This window comes from Phalacrocorax aristotelis, chromosome 3, assembly GCF_949628215.1.
Source record: "Phalacrocorax aristotelis chromosome 3, bGulAri2.1, whole genome shotgun sequence".
Lineage (NCBI taxonomy): Eukaryota > Metazoa > Chordata > Aves > Suliformes > Phalacrocoracidae > Phalacrocorax > Phalacrocorax aristotelis.
In genome coordinates this window covers 36,727,484-36,754,691 of record NC_134278.1, presented here as the reverse complement: position 1 = coordinate 36,754,691, position 27,208 = coordinate 36,727,484, and the positions used below count along the sequence as shown (strand labels likewise).

General features: G+C 41.9%; 2 protein-coding genes across 3 annotated transcripts; one reads left to right on the top strand and one right to left on the bottom strand.

Moving 5' to 3' along the window:
* The first annotated feature begins 2,173 nt into the window (after nucleotides 1–2,173).
* LOC142054496 (uncharacterized) lies at nucleotides 2,174–12,750 on the top strand. Its single transcript, XM_075087131.1, has 7 exons — nucleotides 2,174–2,239; nucleotides 3,733–3,899; nucleotides 5,188–5,277; nucleotides 7,528–7,598; nucleotides 8,372–8,535; nucleotides 10,447–10,557; nucleotides 12,527–12,750. Exons 2-7 carry the CDS (start codon nucleotides 3,775–3,777, stop codon nucleotides 12,620–12,622), a joined length of 657 nt encoding a protein of 218 aa, XP_074943232.1. The 5' UTR covers nucleotides 2,174–2,239; nucleotides 3,733–3,774; the 3' UTR covers nucleotides 12,623–12,750.
* Nucleotides 8,539–27,170, bottom strand: IRAK1BP1 (interleukin 1 receptor associated kinase 1 binding protein 1). Of its 2 annotated transcripts, XM_075087129.1 has the most exons (4): nucleotides 26,833–27,169; nucleotides 18,964–19,029; nucleotides 14,577–14,707; nucleotides 8,539–13,590 (listed from the first exon to the last, which is right to left on the bottom strand). In XM_075087129.1, exons 1-4 carry the CDS (start codon nucleotides 27,103–27,105, stop codon nucleotides 13,320–13,322), a joined length of 741 nt encoding a protein of 246 aa, XP_074943230.1. In that variant the 5' UTR covers nucleotides 27,106–27,169; the 3' UTR covers nucleotides 8,539–13,319. The 2 variants fall into 2 exon arrangements, with proteins under 2 accessions (XP_074943230.1, XP_074943231.1); XM_075087130.1 differs by lacking the exon at nucleotides 18,964–19,029 and having other exon boundaries at nucleotides 26,833–27,170.
* Nucleotides 27,171–27,208: the final 38 nt, after the last annotated feature.

Sequence of the window (27,208 nt, the reverse complement as noted above, 5' to 3'; positions counted from 1 at the left end):
CATCTATAGAGAAACAACTTGATTGGTTATGTTTTAAAAATGTATTTTTCTTAGGTTAAGTTTGTACTTCTAGTCCAGGTCAGTATTTATGGGTTTTTAACTGGGTATACCTGCCACGTTGCCCAGGTTTAAATCCATCAACAAACAAAACCCTAAGACTTACTTCCCACACACTGTATTTTTATACTAATGCTGTCTTGAAATTACTACTGTAATTTTTGCCAACGCCTCATCCTCTTGGTACAGCCTTACAACTGACAAATGCAGGCAGTCCCCTAGGCAAGGAGGGTCTCTGGGGAGACCCTGAGATGGCGGGAGAAAGGAAGAACAAGTGGCAACACAAGCAATGGAGAAGTGAAAGCAGCAGTGCCAAATCCTGATGCTTTTTTTCCTTAGCTTCCTACCTAGCCAAGGCACAGGAATTCAAAGCACTTTACACACTAGAAAAATGGATTATCCTTGTTTGACTGCAAGCCCCAGGATGCTGCATGTAAGCCTCCTGATATTCTGCTTGCTTTTCTTATTTAACTTACGTGTGCCCTGGGCTCAAAACCACTGCCCAAGGCAGCTCAGTTCAGCCCAAGGAACAAGTCAAACAGTTCCAGCCAACGATGTGCTCTACTTAAAAGCTAACACCACTCTTTTGCTCTGTCCAATGGAGCGTAGGAGATGCTACGTGATTTTCTCCATCTATAGAATCACAGAATAGTTTGGGTTGGAAGGGACCTTTAAAGGACACCTAGTCTAACCCCCACTGTAATGAGCAGGGACATCTTCAACTAGATCAGGTTGCTCAGAGCCCCATCCAACCTGACTTTGAATGGTTCCAGGGATGGGGCATCTACCACCTCTCAGGGCAACCTGTGCCAATGTTTCACCACCCTCAGTGTAAAAAATGTCTTCCTTACATCTAATCTGAACCTGCCCTCCTTTTGTTTAAAACCATTACCCTTTGTCCTATTGCAATAGGCCCTGTTAATGAAGAAGAGACACAATGACTTTTTAGGTATCTAATAATATTATGTATTGGGCCACTGTTTGTACTGTATATTGTTCATTTTATCTACTACAGAAAGCAGGAGGTATTTCAGTCTGTATCATCACACGGTGTAGTTCCTGCATTTTTCAAATTATTTCTGAGATAATTTTTACTTTCTGAAGTTTTCTGAAGTTTTTCATTTGAAAAGTGTAACTATCACTATGTTACTGAAGAAACCATGAACAGTAAGCTACATTATTAAACGAGGTACGGCTCGATAACATTTTCCCTTTTTTTCATGGTATTGCTCTTTACAGAGATGTGCTCAGTAAGCGAGGAGAGACGGCTAGAACATTTCCTCTCCCTCAGTAAGACTCAACATCTGCTACTGCTGCATTTCCCGTTGCCTGTAACGGTCCCATTGCTCTGATCTCTCTGGGTCACTTGCAGTTTGAGTCTATCCTCCTTTGTTTGCTCCCACAAATTTGATCACTGATGAATATACACCAAAGAAACCCCTGACAAAGAAAGGAGACTCATTAACTGGCTTCAACCGCTGTGCAGCAGCTCAGCAGTCACAGGCCCAGAGGAGGAGGCTCTTCTTGACAGCTGACACATGCACTATCGAAACCACGCAGGAGACTTTTGTTTCAGCTACGCCTTCATCCATCTGTGACAAAACCAGGCCCAGGGACCACCAAGCGCTCCCTGAAATACCAACAGGGTGGTGACAGGCACACCGTGAGGCTGGGTTAAGAGTTTATATTAAAACGTGATGCCTTTTGCATCAACTTCACAGTTAGAGAACTTCCTCCTGACTTCTCTTCATAGCAGGTTAAAGGCAATTGTCCACCTTCACAGAAAAAAAAATTACTTAAGGAAGTTGTAAGTATCATTTGCTTAAAACTAACTTGCAAAAAGAAGGGGGATACCCCTCACCTCCCCGCCTGGGCACCTGACCCGAGCGTCAGGCGCAGCGTTCACTGCTCTGGGTTCATTTTCGGCGTTTAAACGTTTATGCCGAGGAGGGCGCGAAGCCGAGAGCGGTCCCGTCCCGCCGCTCCCCTCAGCCGCACAAGATGTCCGCCGGCCCCCAACGGCCGCTACCTGCCGCCGCCGGCAGCTCGCGGCCCGCCCCTCGGGGCGGGGGGAGCTCAGCCCAGCCCAGACAAGCCCGGCCCAGCCGAGCCCGGCCCAGCCTAGCACCTGCCGCCCGGAGCTGCCGGAGAGCGGGACGCGCTGCGCTGTGGCCACAGCCGGGTGAGGGGCTGCCTACGGCGGCGGCTGTGCGGGGGTCGGGAGGGAAGCGGGAGCCGCCGGGGCTGAGGAGGGCTGAGGGCCGGTGGTCCGGGGGAGGAGGGCTGCGGGGCTGTTCCCGGACTGGCCCGTGTCGGCTTCGTGCCGCCGGTGCCCGGGCTTGTGGCAGAAATACCGGCCAGGAGGCTTGGCCCCCGCTGGGGTACAGGCAGAGCCCCTTCCTTTCTGACAGGTGTTCAGGGGCTTCAGAATATGCGCAGAAGTATTTTGATTCGGTGGGGCTCTAGCTTGGATCCAGACTATCTCTCTCTCTCTGCTACTGCATCCTTCCCGTCTGGTGGATCCAGCTGCTTAAAAAGCTGTTTATAGAAATAGGAGAAGGACCGTCAGCGACACAAGGTGTGCGGTCGCGTTGGGTGAAGGCTGCGGGCCAAGTGGCAGCCTTCCCCTGCGGGGTCCTGTCCCCCGCTCCGGCCTGGCAGGCGGTTGTTTTGTTGCACGGATATGTGACTCGTCCTTTCCCCCCAACACACACAAGTTAACACGCCTAGATGTACAGCTACCGATAATGTCTAAAATTAGGAGATGTTTTTTCGTTGCTGTTGGCTCTAAAGCAGGTGATGCAGAAGTGAAAAATGCAGTTTCTGGTAACTTCATCACATGCGCAGATGTTTTCATATTCCTTACTATATCTGTGGGCCTCCATCAGCACTATTTTGTGATCCTAACTGCCTTTGCTAGGCAGTTTTAATAAATCTAACTTCCCACGTACACGTGTGCTGGATATATTACAGGAACCCAAATTTCTGCGTAAATGTTGTAAATAACAACAGGAGAAAGTAGAAGCAACTCAGAAACAACTGAAACAATTTGCTTGTGCTTGCAAGCTGAGTACTCTACTAGAGAGTAGTAGCTGAAACAGCCACTACTGGAGACTAACGCGACAGAATGGGGAGTGGATACAGATGACTCTTTGAAGGCTGCAGTAAACCTGTGCACTCTCAGAATGCTTGAGTAAGAGGTACAAATCTCAAATTTCAGCAAGTCCCAGTTTGGATTTGGTAAATCTTCACAGGTGTAAAAAGACAGTAAATGTGCTCCTCATCTGCAGGTGAACATCTTAATTTGAAGAGTCAGGAATATCTTAATGCATTGGTGAAGTGTGGCAGGTGCCTGTGGAATGAATGGTGATATCAAATCCTTTGCTAGTCTAATGATGGGACTGTGGTACACTCTGATATCTTGGTACGATGCTGTGCCTCCCTTCAATCTGAAAGAAAAATCTCTTCATTCTGTTGTATGTGCAATAATCACTGCATCCAAATAGATTTTTCTGGAGGCCATCAGTCTGATATGTCACACATGATTAATACTTAGATATTTAATAATTAGGTGATAAAGCAGCACAATGAATTTTGTTCATGGAGAGCAGCTATTTATTGCAAATTTTTTGTCTCTCTTTTTGTTGTTTTTTTTTTTTTTTTCCTTCTTTTTAGGTTAGGGAGCAGGGAAGTGCCTTTGAAGAACTTCCTGTTGGAATGCCTCACATCAATGCAGCTGCAGCTCTGCAGATTTGCGTGTTGCTGTCTGCACTTCCTGCACAATATTTCATATCCCAGTGGTATGGAACAGACTCTGCTCAGCGCATCCTCATAACAGAAAGGTTGTAAGTCTCTCCTTCCCTACTGTATTTATTTATAAGAGAGTTCTCTTTCTCATCCCCAATGACACTTTGTCCTAGGAAGTTGGAGTGTGGGTGGAACACACTGGCCATCCCTACACGAAAAAAACATTCAAATCATACCTCAGACAGTTTTGTGGCTTAATGTGACTGTATTAGGTTGTTTAAAGATGTGCTTCAAAATTTGAATAGCCACCACTGTTTTCATCACATGAAAATCCGTGTATAATCTGTGCAAGGGCACAACTGTGCCTTAATCTCATTCTGCTTTTGGAAATTCCAATGTATATCACTATGGGTTATGTCCCTTTAAAAAGGGGAAAATGGAGTGTTTGATTAGACTATTTCTAACTTTCCGTTACCTTTTGACACTTTTGACACTGTTAAAATAGATTTTCTTGCATAGTATGACTCAGTACAGAGTCTTAACCAACTCTTCATTCTATTATTCATTACTTACTATTCATTCGTAGTAAATTACTTAAGGGAGCCATAATGATAGTTAAGTAAGTAGTGCCATTTTGCATATGAATTAAGATGTTATGTATTCACAGGGTCGCATACATCTCTCTCCAAATGTAAAGTGGAGAATACTACATCGGGTCCGAATATTTGATAGTGGTAACCAATGACAAATGTTGGTATTTTGAAGATGAACCATGCAAAGAGAGACTTCTGTGACTTTTTTTTAACAGTGCAGCCCGTGTAGTGCATTGGTTGTATTGTTCATCTGTAGAACTCAAATACATGAAGTAATGAGAACAAATAATCGGCCTGATAAAAAAACGAAGTCTGGCTTTTTGTGCAAAGACCCAGATTTAAATAATTTTCAGGTTTCACGGCATGAGTAAACTACTAACCATTTAGATTTATGCAAAAACTCTTACGATAATTTTTAATAGCCTTTTGATTACATGCACCATTTTTGAAACCTCACGCTCGCTATTCTCAAGTAAGAGTTGAAACTGCAGAATCTGACACAAGTTAGCATTTCCTATGGTCTGAGTACAGAAAGCAAGTGACCTTGTAATGAAAAGTTACATTTTTCCAAAATTTATATGTGGTTTACTGGTACAAGTGACCATTGAAAGCATATTAATTTGCAATCTAGATAGTAATGTTGAGAAGAACTTGTTCCTGGTCACTGACTATTCTTTTATCCCCATTTGCTACAGAAGTGAAGCCTTAAAGTTAAAATATTTTTTAAAAGTATATACAAATACTAGAGAAGGTTTTTAAAACGATGTGTTGATAATTTTTACTACTAAAGGATAATTGCCTCTTGGAGCAGCTTTACAAAGTCTTACTTGAATCTGGATGCATGGGCAGATCGTCTAAAGCTGTGGCTATCAATAACAAGGTAGGATGTAATATACCCTCTGCACTGCACTTAAATTTCAAACGTGGCCTCTTCTTAACGGGATAACATGCTGTAGGAGTGAAATAAGTTACAAAGGGGAAACATCTCTTATTTTCTGTTGACACTGATTTGGGCCTTACTACCAGTTTTAAGAAAACCTTTTGCCTATATTCTACATAAACATGCAATCTGAACTCCATGCAAAACTAAATATAAATCATGGCAGTGATTCTATACATGTTATCCTCTACTTTATCTGACTGTGAAGTCAGGAGGACTAACCATGTTAATGACTGTAAGCAGCTACCTGTTTGTAGGATCAGATCCTACAACATGGGATGGACATCTTACACTGCATATGGCAGTTCAAGAAAACTTGAAATTGAATTAGAAAATGCAGATGGGTTTGGGAAGAAGGGGAAACTTGATTATTGGACACATGACAATGAGTTGGTCTAGAAAAGGTAAAGTTATATCCATATTATATATATGCCAGTTCAATTTAAGAAGACTGTTGCTTGGACATGTTTGGGGAAGTTAAAAGGCTTGCTTGTGAAATTTAATTCTTCTATAGTAGAATTACTCCAATGATTTTACATTGTCTGGACCTTCAAAAATCTTTTATTATTGGTCCATGTACAACAGTCAAGGCTATCAAGTCATCTGAACTGCGGAAGATTCAGACTTAATTTTGCCCCCAGGAAAGCCTCGGGGAACAGTATATGGATGGAAGCAGAAACTCTGCTTTTCCTAGGTTCACTCTAAATTGCTTTGCAACTTTGTGGAAAGCTCCAGCCATATCTAAAGATAAAGCCTTCGCAGGTGGAGTGAACCTTTGGAGCTGCTTGTGTCTTCTGAATATCTCATCTGATAAAGAATTAACTGGCTATCCTAAAAATACACTGAATTTGAGACCTTCCAAACCTACTATATTAGCTGCTGTTTTCAACAATGCAGTCTGACAAGTCAGGATATTTGCCCTTTCTTGTTCCTGTTAAAAGGTATTTGTCAACTTTAAGTGTTCCCACAGCTTTTAGCTAAACCAAGACTTTTAAACAAAAAGTATTGTTTGCAGAGTTGTGGAACCTGCTTTTACTTTCTTCCAGGCAGGGTGAAGGGAGTAGGAGTGAAAGAGGGAAGGCGGTGAACACCATAAAAAAGGAGGGATGCTAGGACAAGCTGTAGTTCTTTGGTACCAACAGATTGCTGACTGGTGTGGATGGAGAATCTTAACCCAAATACATCTTTTCATGCACTGCTTCTGTTCCACTGCCAGCAGAAAGAATATTTGAAGGCTCCCCCCACCCCCGCTAAATGTTGCGTTTGCTCATTATTTCTTTACACTCTTTTTCACAGTGGCAGTGTAAAACGTAGGCCATTTCACCTTTTTAAAGATGTCCCTCCCCTAGCTTCCATCCTTTAAATTCACATGAAACTCAGCCTAGTGCAGAAGTTATACTTATTGTAGCTTTAAGCTGGGATACATTGCCAGACAGCTTGTCCATACCAATGTTAACCAATCTTTAAAGATTTCACAATAGCATTTACAAAAGATACTGAAGAATCGCTCTGTTAGAGTTCAGAATAGTATTTGCTCACCTACAGAAAATAAATGGGTTTCCTGTGATACAAAGATTATAATGCAACTGTACAGTTACATCTCCAAAGAAATTAGATTAATACTTTTTTCTCCTGTTGGAACAAATTCCTTTGGCTTGTGTATTCCAGTACTTAAAGGGGGACTATAGGAAAGATGGGGACAACCTCTTTAGCAAGGCCTGTTGTGACAGGACAAGGGGTAATGGTTTTAAACTAAAGGAGGGTAGATTGAGACTGGATATAAGGAAGACATTTTTTACAATGAGGGTGGTGAAACACTGGCACAGGTTGCCCAGAGAAGTAGTAGATGCCCCATCTCTGGAAACATTCAAGGTCAGGTTGGACGGGGCTCTGAGCAACCTGATCTAGTTGAAGATGTCCCTGCTCATTACAGTGGGGGTTAGACTAGATGTCCTTTAAAGGTCCCTTCCAACCTAAACCATTCTGTGATCTATTCCTTAAAAGCAGCTTTAATGTAAAGATCTTATTCTGTTTGGTCTTCAAATTGTGAAGAATTTTGTATCAAAGCCTTTGCAGCATCCCTCTATTCAGACAAATGCTTAAGCTAGGAACAATCAGAAAGCCCATTATCCTAAAACTTGGTTTCTAAAGAACTTGTTTGAATGTTGGGTTATTAATTTTACATTTTAGGAATTGGTACTATGGAGAAAAGAAAATTAAAATTGGCGACAGTGAAGCAGAAACCCATTCTTATTTTGCAGGTATTGGAGTCTTTGCAACCCTTTTGCATTTCGCCTATGATATTGTCTTCTATAAGGTCTTCTATAGTGGATTTCTATATTTGCTTTGTAAATTGTAGTCTTTTTCTTTCCTTCTCTCTAAACTTTATTGATAATGTTCAGTAAGCAAAACAGCAAAAATCCAAGGCCTTCTCACCCTGTGCTGTGTTGCAGTATCAATGTGATATACTATATGCACATATCTATTTTATTGACTAGATCTGAGTGTGCCTGTTTTGTATTGATGTATGAAACAGTGGTATAGCTTTCACTTGATTCAAATGAAGTGATTTAGATCAACTTCATAAAAGGAAAAAGAAACAGTTGATCAGTCTGCTCCTGGAAAGAAATTCCCTGCAGTCAGACTGAATAGAAGAATCCTGTGACCTAAACTGGAAAAAAATTAATGGCAAAATCAGTTAGCATGTGTAAGCACTGTAAAATATTGTATGTAAGGCTTCAGTAACTGTCAACATATACATGTGTTTATGCTTTCCAAAACTCCGTTAAGACCCCTGTGTAATATCAAAGGCATACAAATAGAAACGTGTGTCCCTCGGTGGATGCTGCTTTGCCAAATATCATAGTAAAAGTCTGGGCAGGGTGAAAACAAAGCACCTGTTCCCTTGTTTAATTTGCCTATTAATCTAACTATCATGTCTCTTCTGGTAGAAGTCAGGAGAATGTCTGTTTAAATGTTTAATGTACTTGATCAACCACTTACCCTTGCTAAGTCTCTTTCTTTGTTAAATCAGAATCAACTCATGTTCGCAGTCCAAAGCCTGAATACATTCAGTTCAGTGTGGGACAGGTAATAGTTCACAAAAGATTTGGCTACTCAGGAGTCATTGTTGGATGGGATGTAAAAGCTAACGCTCCAGAAGACTGGCTACAACACAAATACCCTCCAGCCAAACAGGTGTGAACGTATTCAACTCTTGCTTTATTAACACATACACAGAATAACTGAGGTTAAAAAAAAAACAACTCAGAAACACTGTTACAGACAGACTTCCTGCTAACCTCATGGGAGATACTTGAGTCCCGCATCACCTCTGCAGCTGAGCGATCCCCTCTGCTGCTTCTGCGCTGTTGCCTCAGTAGAGCTTTGCTTTTGCACCACTGATTGGTTAAGCTTTGCTAGTCAGGGTTCTACTGGGCATGTCTCGAGTTAAAATTACTCACTTCTAATACGCAGTGTTGTTTTTACAGTAGCAGGGTCAACGTATAATGTTTGAAGGGATTTCTTGTGGTGTCTTACTAAAGTTGAGAGGCTGTTAAATCATTTGTCTGATTTTCCAGTGTAGGTATAATTGGTAACATCTTCATTCCACCTAAGAAAGGCAAGTAATCCTTTGTGTTTAATCAGCTGCAGTTAGAAAGCAATGTTTTGGGGGATTTGGACAATTGGAATGTAAATCTATTTAACAACATGTTTTTGTCAGAATTCTTGAAGCTTTTGAAATTCTCTAGCCTAAGTCCTTGTTGTATTTGAAAATCAGATGCCAAATCTTTGTTGAAGGAGCTGCTGGTAATACAGCACTGCATACTCTGTGGGTTGGCTGCTGCCATGCTGCTTAAGTGGCAGGAAGGCACTGATCATTAAGTCAAAGAGGACTGAAAATGAGAAAAGATGAGAAACTCTCCCCGTAGCAGAGAATTCGTGTTCAGCTGGGAGCAGACATCCAGTCCTGTTTTGTGCGTTTTGTTCCTTCCCCGCTGTAATTTTATCCACCTGCCACTCATTTTTGGCTTCTAAAACATCTGCATCCTGGCTTTCTTTTCTCCTCTCCTTTTCTCCTCTCAGTGTTGTTGTCAGCAATGGAACACCCATATATTTCCCATCAGGCATTCAGATTCTTTTATGTACCTTACATTGTTCTGTTCTCCCAGTGACCTTGTGTTCATCTTTATTGCTTTAATTTCAGTACCGATGACATGCGGTTTAAGTGTGTGTCTTTTGGGTTTTTTTTTTAACTTGCCTTTGCCTTTTCAGGTTACGTGCATCAGCTATGCAAACCGCCTTCTGACCTTTACGAGGCAACTACTGAGCTTGGTCCTTGCAAATCCCCTCTAAACATTAGCCAGGCTTTCAGTCCAAGTTTCCTTTTCTTTCTCCGACTTTCAGTTCTTTACTACATTGTTGAGCAGAGGCCACTGCCTGTCACATTGATCGATACTAACTGCTTCATAAACTCCAGTTATCTGTCTGTATTCATCCATCACTTTTTTTGTGTTTAGAGTGGGGGTTACTTTGGGCAGGAATGTTTCTGGGTGGAAGCGAGCATGGTGGGATCCTGGCCATGATTTGGGTTCACAGGCACTGTAAAAATAACACTAAGCCGCACTTCTTTCTTGGCTGGAAGATTTTTACATATACACGGAAGTTGGCTTAGCTCTATCAAGGGTTGGGACCAAGATTGTCAGAGGTGGTATTATGCTCTGAATTTGCCTTTCTCTCTGGTGTCCTCTGTTGACACTTGTGAAGGAAGAAGGGCGAGTGACAATTTGTTTTGAGACCTATATACAAAAAGCAGGGATGAACTAAGTCATGTTTCTTGCAAGATCTATGGGAGAAAAGGTTAATTAAAATCTTGACTCTTAAAAATTGTTTCAGGTATGCCAAGAACTTAATGTATTACTGTTTTGATTGCTTCATATTTAGTTTTCCAAACTGACATTGGTAAGATCATAAAAGTGAACTTGCTGTATGTATATATTGAATGATTTTATGGTCTGTAAGCCTAGTGAGCAAGTTAACTGATTTTATCATGTGATCTTTAGTCATCATCTCCCCTGGAGGCTATTTATTTTCCTTCTGTTTTTACAGGATCTAAAAGATACTCCTCACTATCGAATTCTAATTAACAAAGCAAATGGATTTGGCAAATCTACAGCTTACATTCCTGAGGAAGAGATAACAATTATTATGGGATTAGAGGTAGTATTTATTTTTTGTTCAGTTGCAACTTGTTCATTATCCTGTACGTCTAAAAGTTGGCTGACCTTTGGCTCAATAGATACTATCCCTTTTGCAAAGTTAGTGAAAACTAGTAGAGAAAGCAGCAGATAAACAAATTACTGCTGTACTTTCAAGTATGTGTTTTTGGAAGGTGATAAATGACCAAACCCAGGTATTGCCTACTTTGGAGTACCCCACTGCCTAGTTTTGTAAGTGTTCTAGCAACTTGACTTCTGTTATGTACAGGCTGTTGGCAGACATGGACTTTTGTTTCAGGATTTCACTGGCCTATCAAAGCTGGATGAGTCATTTAATCTCTTTCTACTGGATCTAGCAAAGTACATTGGTTTCTCAAATCCGCTCTGAAAAATCTGCATTTCAAACAGCTTCTGCTCAGCTGCTGCCCAGACTGAATAATGTCTCCCTTCTTACCTGCAAAACTTTCTGGGAGCCAAAAATTCTGTTTTGTGTATCCTGGTGATGGTAGCCTCTGATTTCTAGCTTATGCAAGGTACACCTGATTCTTAAACTTAGAGACTCTGGTCCAGAAAACAGCCACCAGGCATGCGTGCCACAGAGAAATGGCTTTTTGTAAGGGATCCAGTGCTATTGTGGTGCCTTCTTTTAAATTCTGGAGAGTGGCAGTTATCTGTATTTAAAATAACAGCAAGTAGCTGAACCATTCGTCTAACAGGAGATGCTTGGTCTAATGAAACAGATTCAAAGGAGAATTTCGCCTTTCAGGAAAAATCCCCAAAGGAACTGTGTAAGCCAGGCTGGCCTGACGAGTCTCCATGCTCTCTCCTGAAACTGCCACTGCACATAATGGACCCCCTCAACCAACAGGGCCAAACAGTGACACCATTACCTCTTTTATTTGGGAGAAGCCTTAGTTCTAGTCCTTGTTTCTGTTTTAGCCACTGATTGTAATACAAAATGTGCTAACATGCCTGAACTTAGGAACAGGAACTATTAAAATTGGGTTCCGACCACTCTAACTTACGTGTCTAAAAAATGCACCTTTCATTATGTCAGTCAGCTGCCTGCCTTTGCTTACCTGTGTAGTCCATGGGGAGAATAAGATACCTCACCATAAACACAGACCTTCTGTAAAATAGCCTTTAGGATATCAGATTGCATTATTCACCTGCATGACAGGCTAATTCTCCCCACAGATTGTTAGGGCAACTGGTAGTAACAAGCTCACAAAACCTGATATTTGAAAGCTGTCTACTTGAGATTAATTACAAAGGGTGAGTCATGCCTATACCTCAAGTTCAAATGAAGGCCTGTGGTTTGCCCTCACTCAGCCTTTCCTACAGCCTAACAGGCAATTTCCTGAAGAGTTGAGACTGATGAGAAAATGCTTAGACTTGTCCTAACCCTTTCCTAGTTGACAGTTCTAACCCGTGCACTGGACGCTTTCTGTGTCATGACAAGGCCTGCAACTTGGATTGCCCTTTGTGGCTTTGCATCTTCAAGTTGGACGCTGTGGTACCTAAGGCCATCAACTTGGTGTGGCTTCACCCTTTCCCTGACTGTTGCTTTACTGTTCCTGCTGCCTAACTGGATTAGCTAACTGGTCCAGCTGAAAGACAATAACAAATAGCTCTACCAGAGGCAAATGAGGGGCAACTACTTCAATAAGAAGGCGTGCTGATTTAAAAACATCACTGCCCATGTAGATCTAGCATGTAATAGCTCATGAGATATGTTCAACATCTGTGGAGTACTTGGACAGTTTGAGAAACCCACTGTCCTGACGACATAAATTAGGTTAAGGTACATGGAAAATTCCACTGAAAGTATCTCTATGTACATTATGCATTTAAAAACAAATCAGGAGTTTTCAGAAACAACTGTAGTAACTGTAATGATTCTTTTCAGTATAACTTCGTATTTATTGCTAATTCTGGTGCTTATTCAACTTGAAATATTATTTTCTCAGGTACATCACCCTGATATGAAAGCCTATTTCAGTGGATATGATGGATCAAAATACATTATGCAGCCGTGGCTGAAAAAACTCTATCCTCACGACTGAAGTTTTTGTACGTGTAATATACATCCAGACAACACATTTCCTTTTTAAACTTGAACAAACAGACACCAGGATAAAACTCATGTATGTTTTTTCCTATGATGAAATAAAACATTCCTAAGCTTGTTTTATTATGTTGAACAATCCATTTCATTAGAAGTGACCACACTGCATGTTCAGTTTACTGTGACTTGGGACAGGGATTAATTTCCTTTCAAATCTGGGCAGAAGGGTTTAAATATAGCCAAGTTTCAGACAGGAGTACCAAAGGTTTTGCACATCAAATATCTTGCCCTTCTGCAGGGGGCAGAACAGAAGAAACTGAACAGTTAAGAACTGTACTTTCAGAATTAATTGTAACCTTTATTTAGCTCTATCCCCTAAAATTAAGGCCAATAGGAACTGGAATATTTTTGGGGAGAGCTGTAGTAAGTAAATTGTGCAATACTTTGGCTACTCTCTTTAAAAAAATCATGCATTGTGCTGCTTTCAAATGCTACAGGGAAAGGAAGCGTTAATCTTTTTTGCACCTGGACAGATATTAAGAAGGCTTCTACCTTGGCTCACTACACAACCTGCATTCTTAATCTCCTCTCTTAACTCTACTTGCTACTATAAGGATAAAGTAAAAACACAACAACAAAAAAACCTCAAGAAAGCATCAAAAATTCATTAAAAAATGTGTAGGATTTGCAAGTTTCTAGAGCAACTTGTTTCTTCTGTTTTCTTTTCCCTTTATCTCAAAGACAGCAAACACTCTACAAGAAGCGTAAGCAGTAGCATTCTGGATTCTTTCCTGCAGAGTCAGTGAATCTGAGGAGTTCGGTAGCTGACTGTCTATGTGGCCTCCCCACTCTTTTGTTTCTTCTTCTCTTATTAATAAAGGTTTTCCCAATGACTGGCCAAACAGTCGACAGACTTCTTGAGCCTTCCGCCGTGTGTTTCCAACAGCAGCAACACATACTTGACGGCTGAGAGGTAGAAAAAGCAGCACAATAACAAGCAGGGCCAACCGACATACAAGTATTCCTGCCAAGCAATTTTTTCATGCCTCAGCTTTTGTAAGTGCACATCACCTTCCCCCAGGTTCTGGGTGATAGTTTAAGAGGTCAAGGGGGGAGAAAACGTCAGCATCCTCATCAGCTACGATCAAGCATTTCTAACACCCGTACACTGTAGGCGTGCGTGGTGCCGAGCCAGCGTTCTACCCTTGCTCCAGGCATTTGCGTGGCCCAGCGGTAAGGCATGCTAGCGCCTAATCCCACTGGCCTGATTTCCAGACTCCTGCGTAGGTACCTCGGAGATACACTTCTGACATCTCCAGAACCATTAGCAGCAGCTAGTCGAGCTTGCTTCTTGGACCAGGCATAATTCTTTTCTTTAAAGAGGCAAAACCCAAACCAAGGCTAAACTTCCCTCTGCCCCCCAATGCTAATGGGAGAAGCAGGACTTTGAGTAGTTAATGCCTAACATATCAAGACTGAGCTTCAAAGTAGCGTGTTTCGATGATGAGCAAGCACCGTACATCGTCCTTTTCAGATCACATCAGCAGCTAAGAGTAACGGGAACTGGCAAGGGTACTTAGAATTACCAACATCTGGTAACACACTCATACCTTCGTGAATAACTACAAATTAAATCTACACATGCTGATGTAACCGAAGTTAAATTCTGTTGGCCAAATATTCACAGTAGATTGTACTTCTGATGGAAATCAGTGGGAAAATAGTCTTTTATTACATTCTGCTTTGGCACAGGGACACTGTAGAAAGAACAAGCTCTATCTTCTAGGCAGAGCAGCATTAATTTATATTTAAAACAAATACTGAAATATTTGAACATAAATTTTAATAGGTATGAAGGAAACTATTTGCTCCCATTACAAACAGTATAAATTATGTATTCATTGTAACTGTTACCTGAGGCTGCAAAATTTGTGGCGTGAGAGAGAACTTACCGAAGGGTGTCTACAGCTTCTGGCGTATGGTAGAAATGAGGCGGACTGATGGTAACAGAGGTTCCTAACTTTTCAGTGAGTAGATTGCAAACATTCTGCATTTTTCCAAAATCACTGAATATAATACAGACCTGGGAGTGAACACAGACATCACACCAGTAATTTTTTCCATTTTTCTCCTACGATTCAACACTTGTATTTAAATCAGCGTAAAGCCAGATATGTGCAAACTAACTAAACATATTAGTCCTGTATATAACTAACTCCAACAGTTGTTTACTTAGGCCACTTTTATACAGCCCTTGAGACTACCATTGTGTTTGCAACAGGAAGAAGTTCACAGAATGGTTTAAAAATAAAAAATGCTCTTTTGTGAGGAATATGGCATTCTTGGTACATAGACAATTTGAAGAATGAACGTGCTTTTTGGGACACATGACTAGATGCAGCCTGGTTCTTCTCTTTTTAGATTACTAGATGTTAATTATGCAGAAGCCCAAGCAAAATGACGTGAAAAACATTGTGCAGGAAGGAAAATTATATTTTAATTCCAAGCATTGGGTTCAAGAAACCTAAACTATGAGATTAAACTAAGCCTGGCCCAGTCCAGCTCACAGTGGGCTCAAAACCCTGTGATGGCTGAGCAGACTCCTCACTCTAGTGCCTACAGAGAACTGGGCACTTCAGATTTGGGTTAAAAACAGCTTAAACATCTAGCTGGCTGTGGCTGTGGCAATAAGAAGCATTAAATACAGATGCATCAGGAATTCAGGTGCTTCCCTAAGTGCTATGAAGCAAGCATCACTATCAGCCCTGGATCCAGAGCCCTACAGCCTTCTTTGCAGGGAAGTGCCAGCGAGGCAGTGACTTTCCAGGCAGGAGCCAGCCTTTTTCTGCAGCAGAGCAGAGTCGCCAGGAGCAAAGCGATGATGCCAAACTGCTACAGCATTCAGGAATCAGAAATCTCAGGTCTCAAACTCTTTTCTTTAGAGGAACTACACCCTTATCTTCACTTCCCAGTACAGTGCTCTCACCACCAAGTCAGGCTCACCTTCTCTCTTATCCCCGACTCCTCCTTTTTGCACAGTAATACAGCTTCAACAGGAGGGGGAGGAAAAAGCTGTGGTAAAGAAAATTCCACTGCCAACCCCTGTGACATACAGTCACCCCTGTGACTGCTGCAGTCCATCCAGCAATCTGTCCCAGTGAAGGTGTATGGTACAGAAATCCAAGTTACGGCATGTCAGCTGCACTGCAGTAGCTTCCTGCATGCACACCATAGATCTACCGTGTGGAAAATGAGATGATTCAGGGAAGCTGAGTCCCTCAGTGCGAGAGGAGGCCGCTACTTTTTATACAGGGTAATGTGAAAAATGGATATTGACAATTATCACAAAGCAATTAATGCACACATCTTGTTGCCCTTGGCAGCCTCTCAGTGCAGTACATGCACCTCATCCTGGCTTGAATCCTTGCACTGGCTCAGTAGCTTTTCACACAACTGAGCCAAAACTGGGCTTAGGGTCTTAAAAACTGACCAAGATGGAGCGACAGGGCAATTCTAGCTCCCACAAGGACACAGGGTCACACCTGTTGTGCAAAACTGCACCAAGTCTCCATCTTAATCTCAGCTGCGCACCCTTTATCTGTAACTTGGGGGTGGGATGGCCTTCTGGAAGGTGCAATACCAGTTTGAACAAAGTCTGAAGACGAGACTAAACCTAGATTTATTTCTTTAGTGGGAGTTCTTGCCATATATAAAAAGCATACATGCCCTTGTCTGTTTTGCCAAAAAACTGTCATAGTCATATTTTGTGGAAAGTCGCAACTCTCACTATGAGGACTGTCATAGTGTTCTCCAGATTGCATTCAGTGCTTACAAGATTAGTTCCCTCAAGGGGATGAAACAAAAGAATGATCAGACAGACTGGGGCAGTTATGGGCACTCAGGAACTTCCTTGTTAAAAAAGTGGCATGTAATCAAGTACCCTCAGGGGAGAAAACAACTGAGCAATAGCTGTGAATTTTGTTGGGGTTTTTCCCCTAAAAATCACAGTTTTCATTTAGAGCTAGATGCAAAAAATTCCACTTACGTTCACAGAGGTTACCTGGGCGTTAAAATGCAAAGCAGTGTTTCAACTTCTTCAACCGAATTATGATTAAGGTTAAGAAGTGTGAAAAAGTAATATGAGGGTATGCAAAACCACTATGGACATTATAAAGTTTGGGTAAGGCTGTAAAGGACAAGAAGTTATGGTTTATAAGGAGGCAAGTGTATTAAGAAATGCACAAAACCAGCATAATCTTCATCCCATGATGATCACATGAGATCATCATGCAATAAATGAACTATTATGATTAAGATATTATAGAGCTTTGTGATCTCATACACAACTTCATTCTTTTGCATATTTTCCTTTGTTATAGCATGTATTAAAATTTATTTCCTTACAGTTGAAAGTGTATCTTGAATTCTTCGTTGTACCTTAAAATAGCTACTTGTCTGGGAATTTCTTCAGTCTTCTAAGAACTCAGAGTAGACAAATGGTAAAGAGTTTATAGAATGAAATAATGCCAACTTCCATGACATTATGTATAACACAAATATAATGGCAAACTCTTCAGTAAAGCAGCGAGTGTAAGTTAATTTTAAATTCATTTAAATTGCTAAAGCACACAAACACGCTGGTCAATGGAACTTCATTGGTTTATGAAGCTGCACTAATGAAACAAGTGCTTACATAAAGGGGGAAGCAAGGAGAAACTAATCTCTGCATAAAGAGCGAGCACACTGCTACCTAAGCATACAGGGCAGCCAAAACAGTGGTACTATTGCTGGATTTTTCCAGTTCTGACAGCCAGGTCCTACCTAGGCAACCATACAACTTCTGAACAGCAATTATGGCTGGTCCAAGCTGCCTACAAACGAACACTCAATCCATGTAATTCGCTTTCCTCGTACAACCCTTGTTGTATAAAAATTAATAGCAGCAGGGAGACGATTGGTTAAGTTAGCACTTAAGACTGAAGTTGTAAGCCTAAGATTGTCTGTAGCCTAAATAAAACTATATTGAATTATTACTTAAGTATAGCTTATCTAAAAACATGGTGATTTAAGCTCTCGTGATAGTAGGTGTCTGCTTTATGAAGTTAGTCATTCAGAATATGACACTGATGCACAGTATTTAAGTATCTAAAGACTCATTTTAAAATCCAAATTTTGTTCTCCAAATTCTTGATTATTTCTATATTTAGTGCTGTTATTTAGATGAAATATGCCTTAAAGCAAGGAAGCAAACTAAGGAGGCTGAACCCTGTTTTAGGAGACTGTAAACAACAGCTCTATAAAACAGCTATCATTTTATTGCAAGCTTCCAGGTTTACTTCCTAAGAATCTGTAAATTTGCTGGGTAGTGATTAAGGTTTGATGCTCTAAAAAGATCCACTGACTAAAAACACATCATTTCCCTCAGTGAATGTTTCCAGCACAGCACTTATTTCTTACTATAGCATGAATGTGCAAAAATATACTCTCCTGAGCTGCTTCTGAAGTAAATGGGATAATTCCTGTAACGTTTAGCTTTTGCACAGCACTTTTTACCTACAGAATTCCAAGTCAACTACCTAGGAAACAGTTAGCATTGCTTTACTTGCAGCAAGCTGATGGCAGAGTCGTGTAGGATAGACCAAAGTCCAGGTGCTGTTCAACTGTCTGTGGCTTAAACAGATCTAGATTAGGGCTGCCATGCCACTGTTTTCCCCCATCCACTCTTGTCCTCTGCCTTGCATTGCCTCCAGTTGAGGGAGCTAAAATAATGGAAAAAATAAAATCTAATCTGGAAAAAAAAAAAAAAAAGAGTTATTAATGGGAGCAGCTTTCTGGACTGACCTATCACCGGATCACCTCAGTACAACTCCTTGCAAGTAGAGGGCGAGAAGGGCTATGGGTGAAGGAGAGTGCAGGACCGTGGGTTTGCTGACACTGCCACAGAACAACCTTAGAGCCCCAGAACCAAATATTCCCTTCTGTAGCACTCTCTAATATTTAAAAAGAAATCTAATATTTAAAATATTTAATATTTAAAAGAATATTTATATTCTTTTAAATATTTTAAACATTAATATTTAAAAGAAATTCTTCATCTGAGAAGAAAATAATTCCTTCTATGTTACAATAGCAGAAAACAAAGTTCTGTGCACAACGGAAGACTGCAGCTGAACTCTGCTTTAAACTGCAGTCCTTCAAGTGTTGCTTTGGACTGTGCTGCCTTTACTGTAGAGAACATATACTCCTCGGTATGAGGAAAGACAGTCTGCAAGTTTTCATTGGTCCTTGCTACACTTCTTTTTTTTTTTAGCATTATTTTTAGTTAGGTTGAATACGTACCTCTGCTTCCATTTGGTAAGTATTTTCTACTCTACTAAAATCCTCTGTTACAGTCATATTTTCTTCCTAAAACGAAGTACAAGAACATAATCTTAAAAAAACCCCAGAAATTAAGCATCTGTTGGAAATGTATGTACATTGTGTCCTGTAAAAGTTGAACTGTTTTGGCTTATTACTTACAACTTAGCAACAGAAATTTGGAATTACCCATGCAAATCTCTTCATTTAAAAACTAGCTGGATGTTAAAGACTTCTCGACATTATTTAAATTATACAGTAGGTTTATAATGTAATTTTGCTGCTTTTCACTTGAAGAGAACAATTAGATCTTACAAGTGACTGCTAGCTAGAAGCTGTGTGTATCAGTGCGTAACTGTAAATTCACCTGGTTCAAAAAACTAGAAGCGTCAATTGTTTTCAGAAAAGGAGTACGTGATAAAATAGGGCCCTGAAGAGCACTTAAGACATTTTAACAGTAGTGGCTTGTAGCAAGGTGATGTGAACAATGACACCACTGGTTATTCGGGCAGAATGGTAACCCTTAAAAGAGGTTAATGCAGAAGTGACACTCTTGCATTAACAGCAGCTACATTATTCAACATAATGGCTGCACAGAGCACTAGCAAATCCTGTAAGATACTGAACTAAGATACAGAATAATGCCAGTTATTTCTGAATATTTGACTGGCTTGGCAGCAGCCTAACAATCACATTTCTTTCACCCACTTCCCTCTTCGGTAAACAGTCTGTATGAACAATTTATTGTAAAATTACTATAACACAACAAAAAGCACAGTTTACAATTTAAATGTAAATATAACTTTTAATTTAATACCCAGGAACCATAGGGAAGCAGATACTAAGCCTTCCAATTACTGAAAAAGTTTTACTTACTAAATTTATTTACACAGGAAAACAATATTTGCTTTCAGTGTTGACGCATTTCAAAAGATGCTCTGTGTTAGAATATTTCCTACAGAGGCTCGAATCTTCAAGTTTATCATGTAGCATGCATGCATAAATTTATATAAATGACATTAATCATTTAAAAATATCGTATGGAAATTGGATCCATAATTACCGTTGCACAGCAGCCTACAAGAAACAAACTTTGAAATTTCAATTTTATGATTGATTGGCAGTGCTCAAATTCAAGCGCAACAGTCCTATTTTTGGATTATCTCTTCTAGTAAGGGCACGGAGCAGGGCTGGTTAGTCCCTAAAAAAATATATTTCCCCTTTTGCTGTCATAGATTTGATGTACTTTGGCAGCGTGGCTGGCTGTGGTTTGGGAAAGAGTGCTCAAGTCAGTCCAGCACCAACAACTCAATATGGATAAATCTTACTATTTATGATAGAATCCAGTTACAATCGACAAGAAAGGTTTTTTCTTGGAGCTCTTATATCTCTTATAGAAATAACCACACAGAAAAGCTTTCATCTACAACTCGGATTTTACAGAAATAACTATACTGTAACAAAACTTCAGAGTAAACACAGAAAAAGTGCATTTGTTTTCCCTTGTCCCTGCTCCTTAATCCTTTTTTAGAAAGAGCCCTCCTTCCTGCTGAATGAATTAAAGTCTTCTAATTTGGTTTTTGCCCTCTGCAAGGTTCCTGTGTATTTAAGGACAGTGCCATCCTGTGGCTCCAGGCACTATTGCAAGATCAACGCAATTGGAGTGAAAGATCGTTTTGTACCATCTATTATAAAATTTCCCTCACTAATTCGCTAATTTTTATCCCGTCAGACTTGACAGTAGCTGTATGTATTATTGAAGATAAATAGATTAAATAATTGCTGAAGTCATAACAAGGAGGCCTCCTGCGATACTTTGTTCCTGATCGGGAGCGTGTTCAGACAAAGACATGGAAAAGGTAAGTGACGACAGAATTTTAAACTGGAATCAGGACTTTGACTACATCAAAAGCAAAAGGCTTTTTTTTCCTACTGCTTATGTCTACTGTTCATATTTTGGCCGAGGAAGTATCCATTTGATTGCAATAGCAACAGGAAAAAAAAGTTTTCACTTTAACTTAGGGAAACCTACACTTCCCGTGTGTCTGGTAGTCTGGAATTCTGGAATAACTTTCCCCGTTGTCTAAATCTGTTGGCCAAGAATCACAGTAGAAAAGTTAAATGAATATAACATTAGTGTTATGTGATAACTCAATTACCCCAGAAGCCATTGAACAATTCTTAACCAAATCACACTTGCATTCTGCTTATCTAGCCTATTTTTTGAGCCAGCAGCGACATAAACCATCATTGTTGCAGGTACTGTAAACACAGATATGAAACACAGTCAATATCCCATTGAGCTTACAATATCAAGTGCTTTGCCTTATATTTTCCTTCTTTTCAACAGAAAACAAACAAATAAAAAAATCTTACATAGCCCTTCCTCCTACCTATCTGCTACTTCTGAACAATTTCTTCTTCATAGGGCCAATGTGTCCACCCTCACGACACCATGGCTGTTTACAGGAATGACTGCTCCTTTCCCCAGAAAAGAACAGGGGAAAAAACTAAACAGATAATCAGTGAAAACACACTTCAAGGAGACAGGTATGTAACAATACCGGATGAGAGAAGCCTACCTGCAGATAAAGTTACGTGTTCTGCTCCTGGTGACTGAGTTAACAAAACTGTGAGACTGTTTTATGAAACACAAGACCAGTCTCAGTAAGGGAAAATGTTTATAGTTTGGAAACATATTCTAATGCACCATTGTGGTATGTGTAGTAATAAATAAAAAAATCTGGAGACACCTGCAAATATCTCTTAAAATTTACACTTGTACATTTGCACTGATATATCCAATGTAACTTTACATTATGAAAGATAAAGATATTTAAATGACTAAAGAGTTAGCTTCTTCCACCTAAACATATAATTTTTGTTCTTAGTACTAAAGAAATAGTCAATGAGAGTCTTGATGTACGCTTGTATCTCCTATCAGTCCATCCATCATGGTGTCCCTGGACAGGTAAGGATGATAAGCACCTACTGCCAGTGGGTACCCCAGTTAGGCATCAGGTACCTGTGCGCCAGCCTCTCATCCCCTCGCTCTCTCTGTTCTGTTTGGCATTGGACGGACAGAATGACAACCTAAAAACCTACAGCGAAGCTTCTGCTGCTTAATGTCCATTCAAGAAATTACAGAAATATATGTAACAGTTATTTGAAGACAGGTAAAAAGCAGATTTGTACTCAGTGAATACAAGGATATTTTGGGGTATTTACTAAAATACATGGTAGTCTAAAAAAGGTGATGCCGTATGCAGGTTTCTACCTTTCTTAGTGAAATTGGAAGATTTTGTAACTGAGTGAGCAAAACATCAAAATCTTTCTTTTCAACTGACTGTATGGATGTGTATCTACACCTGTGATTCCTAAATAACGGTTTTGAAATATGGAGATTATTGCACATATATCCAAGGATATATCCCAGTGCAGACAAACTGTAAGCCAGAGTGCACTGGATATAGTTTGTGAGCTGGTTTGTTTTGTTTAATAAATAACACTCTGACCGGTACAACAAATATTATTACTGTTATTTTTAAACAAAATGGCCAATGCCAATTGTTAGATACAATGATGAAAGAAAACAAGTGTCATCTCCATACTACTCCCCAGATAAATCATAGGTGGTAAATATAAAATCAGTTTGCTTCTAGAGAAAGAGAAAAAAGCGTTACTTTTGAGCAGCTGGGCTGAGTAAGAGAGATTGGTTTCCCCATTGATTTTACTTCCCCTGCAGCCTTCAAAGCAGATTCTGTGCTCTGAAGTGCTGTATGTACTCAGAGCACTCTATAAATAAATGCTACTGTGTGCATCTATTTCTGATTAAAATCCTGTGTAAATATATATGGAAACGAGGTGCTGCCCCCAGGCATCCTGACGAGCTGCTAATGCAAGCTCCTGCTGCTGCAAAGGTTATGCACTTATCACAGAATCATAGAATGCCCTGAGTTGGAAGGGACCCACAAGGATCATTAAGTCCAACTCCTGTCCCTGCACAGGACAGACCCAAAATTCACACCATGTGTCTGAGGGCCTTGTCCAAGTGCTTCTTGAATATTGTCAGGCTTGGAGCCGTGACTGCCTCCCTGGGGAGCCTGTTCCAGTGCTCCAGCACCTGCTGGGGGAAGAACCTTTTCCCAATATCCAACATAAATCGCCCCTGGCACATCTTCCTGCCATTCCCTTGGGTCCTCTCATCGGTCACCAGAGAGGAGATCAGCACCTGCCCCTCCTCCTCCCCTTGTGAGAAAGCTGCAGACTGCAATGAGGTTTCCCCTCAGTCTCCTCTTCTCCAGGCTGAACAAACCAAGTGACTTTAGCTGCTCCTCATATGAATTCCCCTCTAAACCCTTCACCAACTTCGTGGCCCTCCTCTGGACACTCTCAGGTAACTTTATATCCTTAACATGCTGTGGCACCCACAACTGCACACAGTACTCGAGGTGAGGCCACACCAGTGCAAAGTAGAGCGAGACAATGCCTTCTCTCAACCGTCTGCAATGCAGGGCTTGATGCACCCCAGGGCATGGTTGGCCCTCTTGGCTGCCAGGGCACACTGTTGTCTCATGGTCAACTTGCTGTCGACCAGAACCCCCAAATCCCTCTCTGTGGGGCTGCTCTCCAGCCTCTCGTTCCCCAGTCTGCATGTATAACCGGAGTTGCCGTGCCCCAGGCGTAAATTCCGGCACTTGCCCTTGTTAAACTTCATACGGTTGGTGATTGCCCAGCTCTCCATCTGTCCAGATCCCTCTGCAGGTCCTCTCTGCCCTCCAGAGTGGCAACAGCTCCTCCCATTTTTGTGTCATCAGCAAACTTAATTACTATTCCTTCCAGTCCTGCATCCAAGCCATTAACAAAGAGATTAAAGAGTCCTGGCCCCAAGATGGATCCCCGCCGAACCCCACTAGTGCCTGGCTGCCAGCCCGATGCGACCCCGATTACTATGACCCTTTGAGCCTGACCCATCAGCCAGTTGCTCACCCACTGCATTACGTGTTTATCCAGCTGTGTGCTGGACATTTTGTCCAGGAGGAGACTGTAAGAGACAGTATCAAAAGCTTTACTGAAATCCAAAAAGATCACATCGGCTGGCTTCCCTTGTTCAGCCAGGTGGGTGACCTTGTGATAGAAAGAAATTAAGTTTGTTAGGCAGGACTTTCCCATCATGAACCCGTGCTGGCTGGGACCAATGACTGAACTGCCTTTCAGCTGTTTTTCAGTAACTCCCAGAATAATCTTCTCCATAGTTTTACCAGGCACAGAAGTGAGACTGACAGGCCTGTAGTTACCTGGGTCATCCCTGTTGCCCTTCTTGAAGACTGGGACAATGTTTGCCAGCTTCCAGTCAACTGGGACCTCTCCAGATTCCCAAGAGCATTGAAAAAACATTGAGAGAGGCCTCGCTATGACATCAGCCAACTCTTTAAGCACCCTCAGATGAATCTCACGTCTGATTTCAGACTTCCTATGATAGCAACAAGAAGGGTTAAGGAAATTGTTCTATGGATTAATTTAAAAAAATATATATTTAATAGCCAGCTGATTTCTAAAGAGGCCTCAGATAAGCTTGCAACAACTAGAACCCCATGGAGACTGTGAAGAGATATTAATTTTACAGTGGTCTAGAATGCTATTAGCTACAAGTGATGTTAGCAAATGCAGTTAAGAACAAATTGCCAGCAGTGAGAGTTGTTAGCAGAAAAGCCACAAGGCAAATAAAAGCTCCAGCAGTGGAGTGACTTAGAATTAGATGGAGCAAAGCACTAAAAATTATACCACAGGGAACTACTCTGAAAAAGAAACCCTTCACGTTGTTTTTCTCAGAGGTCCCTAGAGCTAATACTTTGCTAACACTGAGAAACCCACAACTTAAGCAGCATTTCACAGTCCCTCAAGTAAGTAGGAAGAGCTAGCATTTCCGTTCTCCAATGCATGGCATCTCTGCAACAGCAAAAGATTGCTGTGAAATTATTATAAGATGACACTGAATGCTCTCGCATTGTAAAAACAGTCTGCTCTCCACCTAGGTTACGCCACCACTGCTTACCTGCTCCCACTACGTTTCTGAATCTGACTGCATATACCCAAATAGAACCACTGGTTTGTCCAGATCATACTTCATTTTGCAATTATTTTTTCTAGCCTGGGGTAGTGCACACAGGCCCTCTAAATCACATGGACTTATTTAACATCCTGCCTACTCCTTTTGCATGCCATCCGCCGTGTCGAATGCTCCGTGCTCTCCTAATTCAGTCAGGCTCATGTCAAAACTGGAAGTTAATTATTCGGATTCACTGTAGGGTAAATATCTGCAACTATCTTTTCTAATCTATCCACGCTCTGAAGAGCTATTTAATTGCAGCCAGGATGAAAATACCCCATGATCTGATAGCTCACCATGCTGGTGGGTACAAAGCTTATAATTTTATCTACTGATAAAAATGAATGCATGGTGAGTTGCCTTGTCTTCTTCCATTCCTCTTAAAATCCACCAGACTTTAAGTGAGTTAATAAACTCCCTTAATAGGAACTGAAGGCATTCAACCTGTAATTCCATAGAAAAATGCACCGTTGCTGACTGAACAAGTCATTCTGATGGCAGCAGAATCATGCTCCCCACAACAGACATGCACCCAGCCATGCGCTTGGGAAAAACATAAGAAGCAGGATCATGTATCTAGCCCACCGCAGCCTCCGTGCCTCCTTGTCATCTAGTCCCACAGCTGCAATTTGAGCTTTTTCTAAATCAGGGGTTAAGAAGCCTTTTTTTATTGCCTTCTTTTGTTTCTGAACAAATGCTTTATTTAGCTACTAGAGAAACAGAGACAGCATCACTATCAGTTTTAAAAGAAAACAGTAAATTGTGTTTTATTGGGGTGGGGGAAGGTTGGAGCCAGCACTTATCTTCAAATGCATGCAGCATCTGAGACGTGGGCATGCAATTTCACTGTAAGCACATCACTGTTTAGGCCGAGTAACTTGCTCTCTTACTTTGCATTTACTAATATTGAGCAGCACTGTAACATCATGCAGCACCACGAAACACTTCTGTGATTCTTTCTTTTTTACTACATCGAATAATGTGGTGTTGACAGCAAACTCTATCACCTCCCTTTCCCCCAGCAACCATTTATTCCATCAAAGACCAGCTTTGCTCTGTTTTTAAGAGTCCTAGGTGCGGAACGCTCCCCAAAACTGTTTTATAAAATCCAAAACCATCAGCAGCACAATCGCTAGGACAAAAATCACTCTTACAGAGCATTTACAGCGTGGACAAAGCTTTAAAGGCAAGACCACGCTTTTGTCATTGTCATAAAATGACTTCCTGAGGCCAAAACACCTTATTATGGTAAAGGAACATTTTGAGTCCACGAGGGGCTTCTGTCACTTCAGCTGCCTTGATCACGTCTCACGCTTTTTCGTACCTCTCTCCTCAAGTGGAACAAGACGGAGAGGCGCCTGTCGCTAAGCTACGGCACTCACACCGTTACAGCGGCACTTACGCAGACGTACAGGTCATGTTACGTTGCTGTGTACCGTTATCAGTTTCATCCGTACGCACGGGATGATGCTGCACTACGTGAACAGGTGAAACAGTCGCAGGAGGACGGTTTTCACATGCAAAACAAGCAACCCGCCGGAGAGCAGCGCCGCTCCACATTCCCTGCTGAGGCCGGCAAAGCTGCCCCCTCCCCCACACAGGCTGCCTCGGTTGGACCCCGCCACTGAGGGGACCTGCCCCGCCCGCCCCACTCCCCGGGGGAACCGGCGGCGGGGGACCCCCCGCTCCGCTCCGCTGCCGGCGCTGCGGGAGGGCGGCGGGGACCGGGCGGCGGCTCTCACCGGGACGCCGCGCTGGCGGGCGCTCTGGGCGATGTACTCCAGCCGGCGGGACACGCTGCTCCGCGCCGCGCCGGCCGCCCCCTTACGGCTTCCCAGCCGCAGCGACACCCGCGCCCGGTCCGGGCCGGCGCTTAGCTCCGCGCTGCCGCTGACGTGCACCTCCCGCCCGGGCGGCGCCGGGGGACTGCCGCGTCCCGCCGGGGCCGGGGTCGGGGCTGGGGTCGGCGGGACCGGGACGAGCTCGGCGAAGACGCGGGCGGGGGGCGGCGCCATGGCGGTGGGACCCTCACGGCGCCATAGCAACCAGCGCCCACGTGACACTCCCCCTTCCGCTCCCGGCCGCCATCACCCGGCCGCAGCGCAATTGTCACGTGGG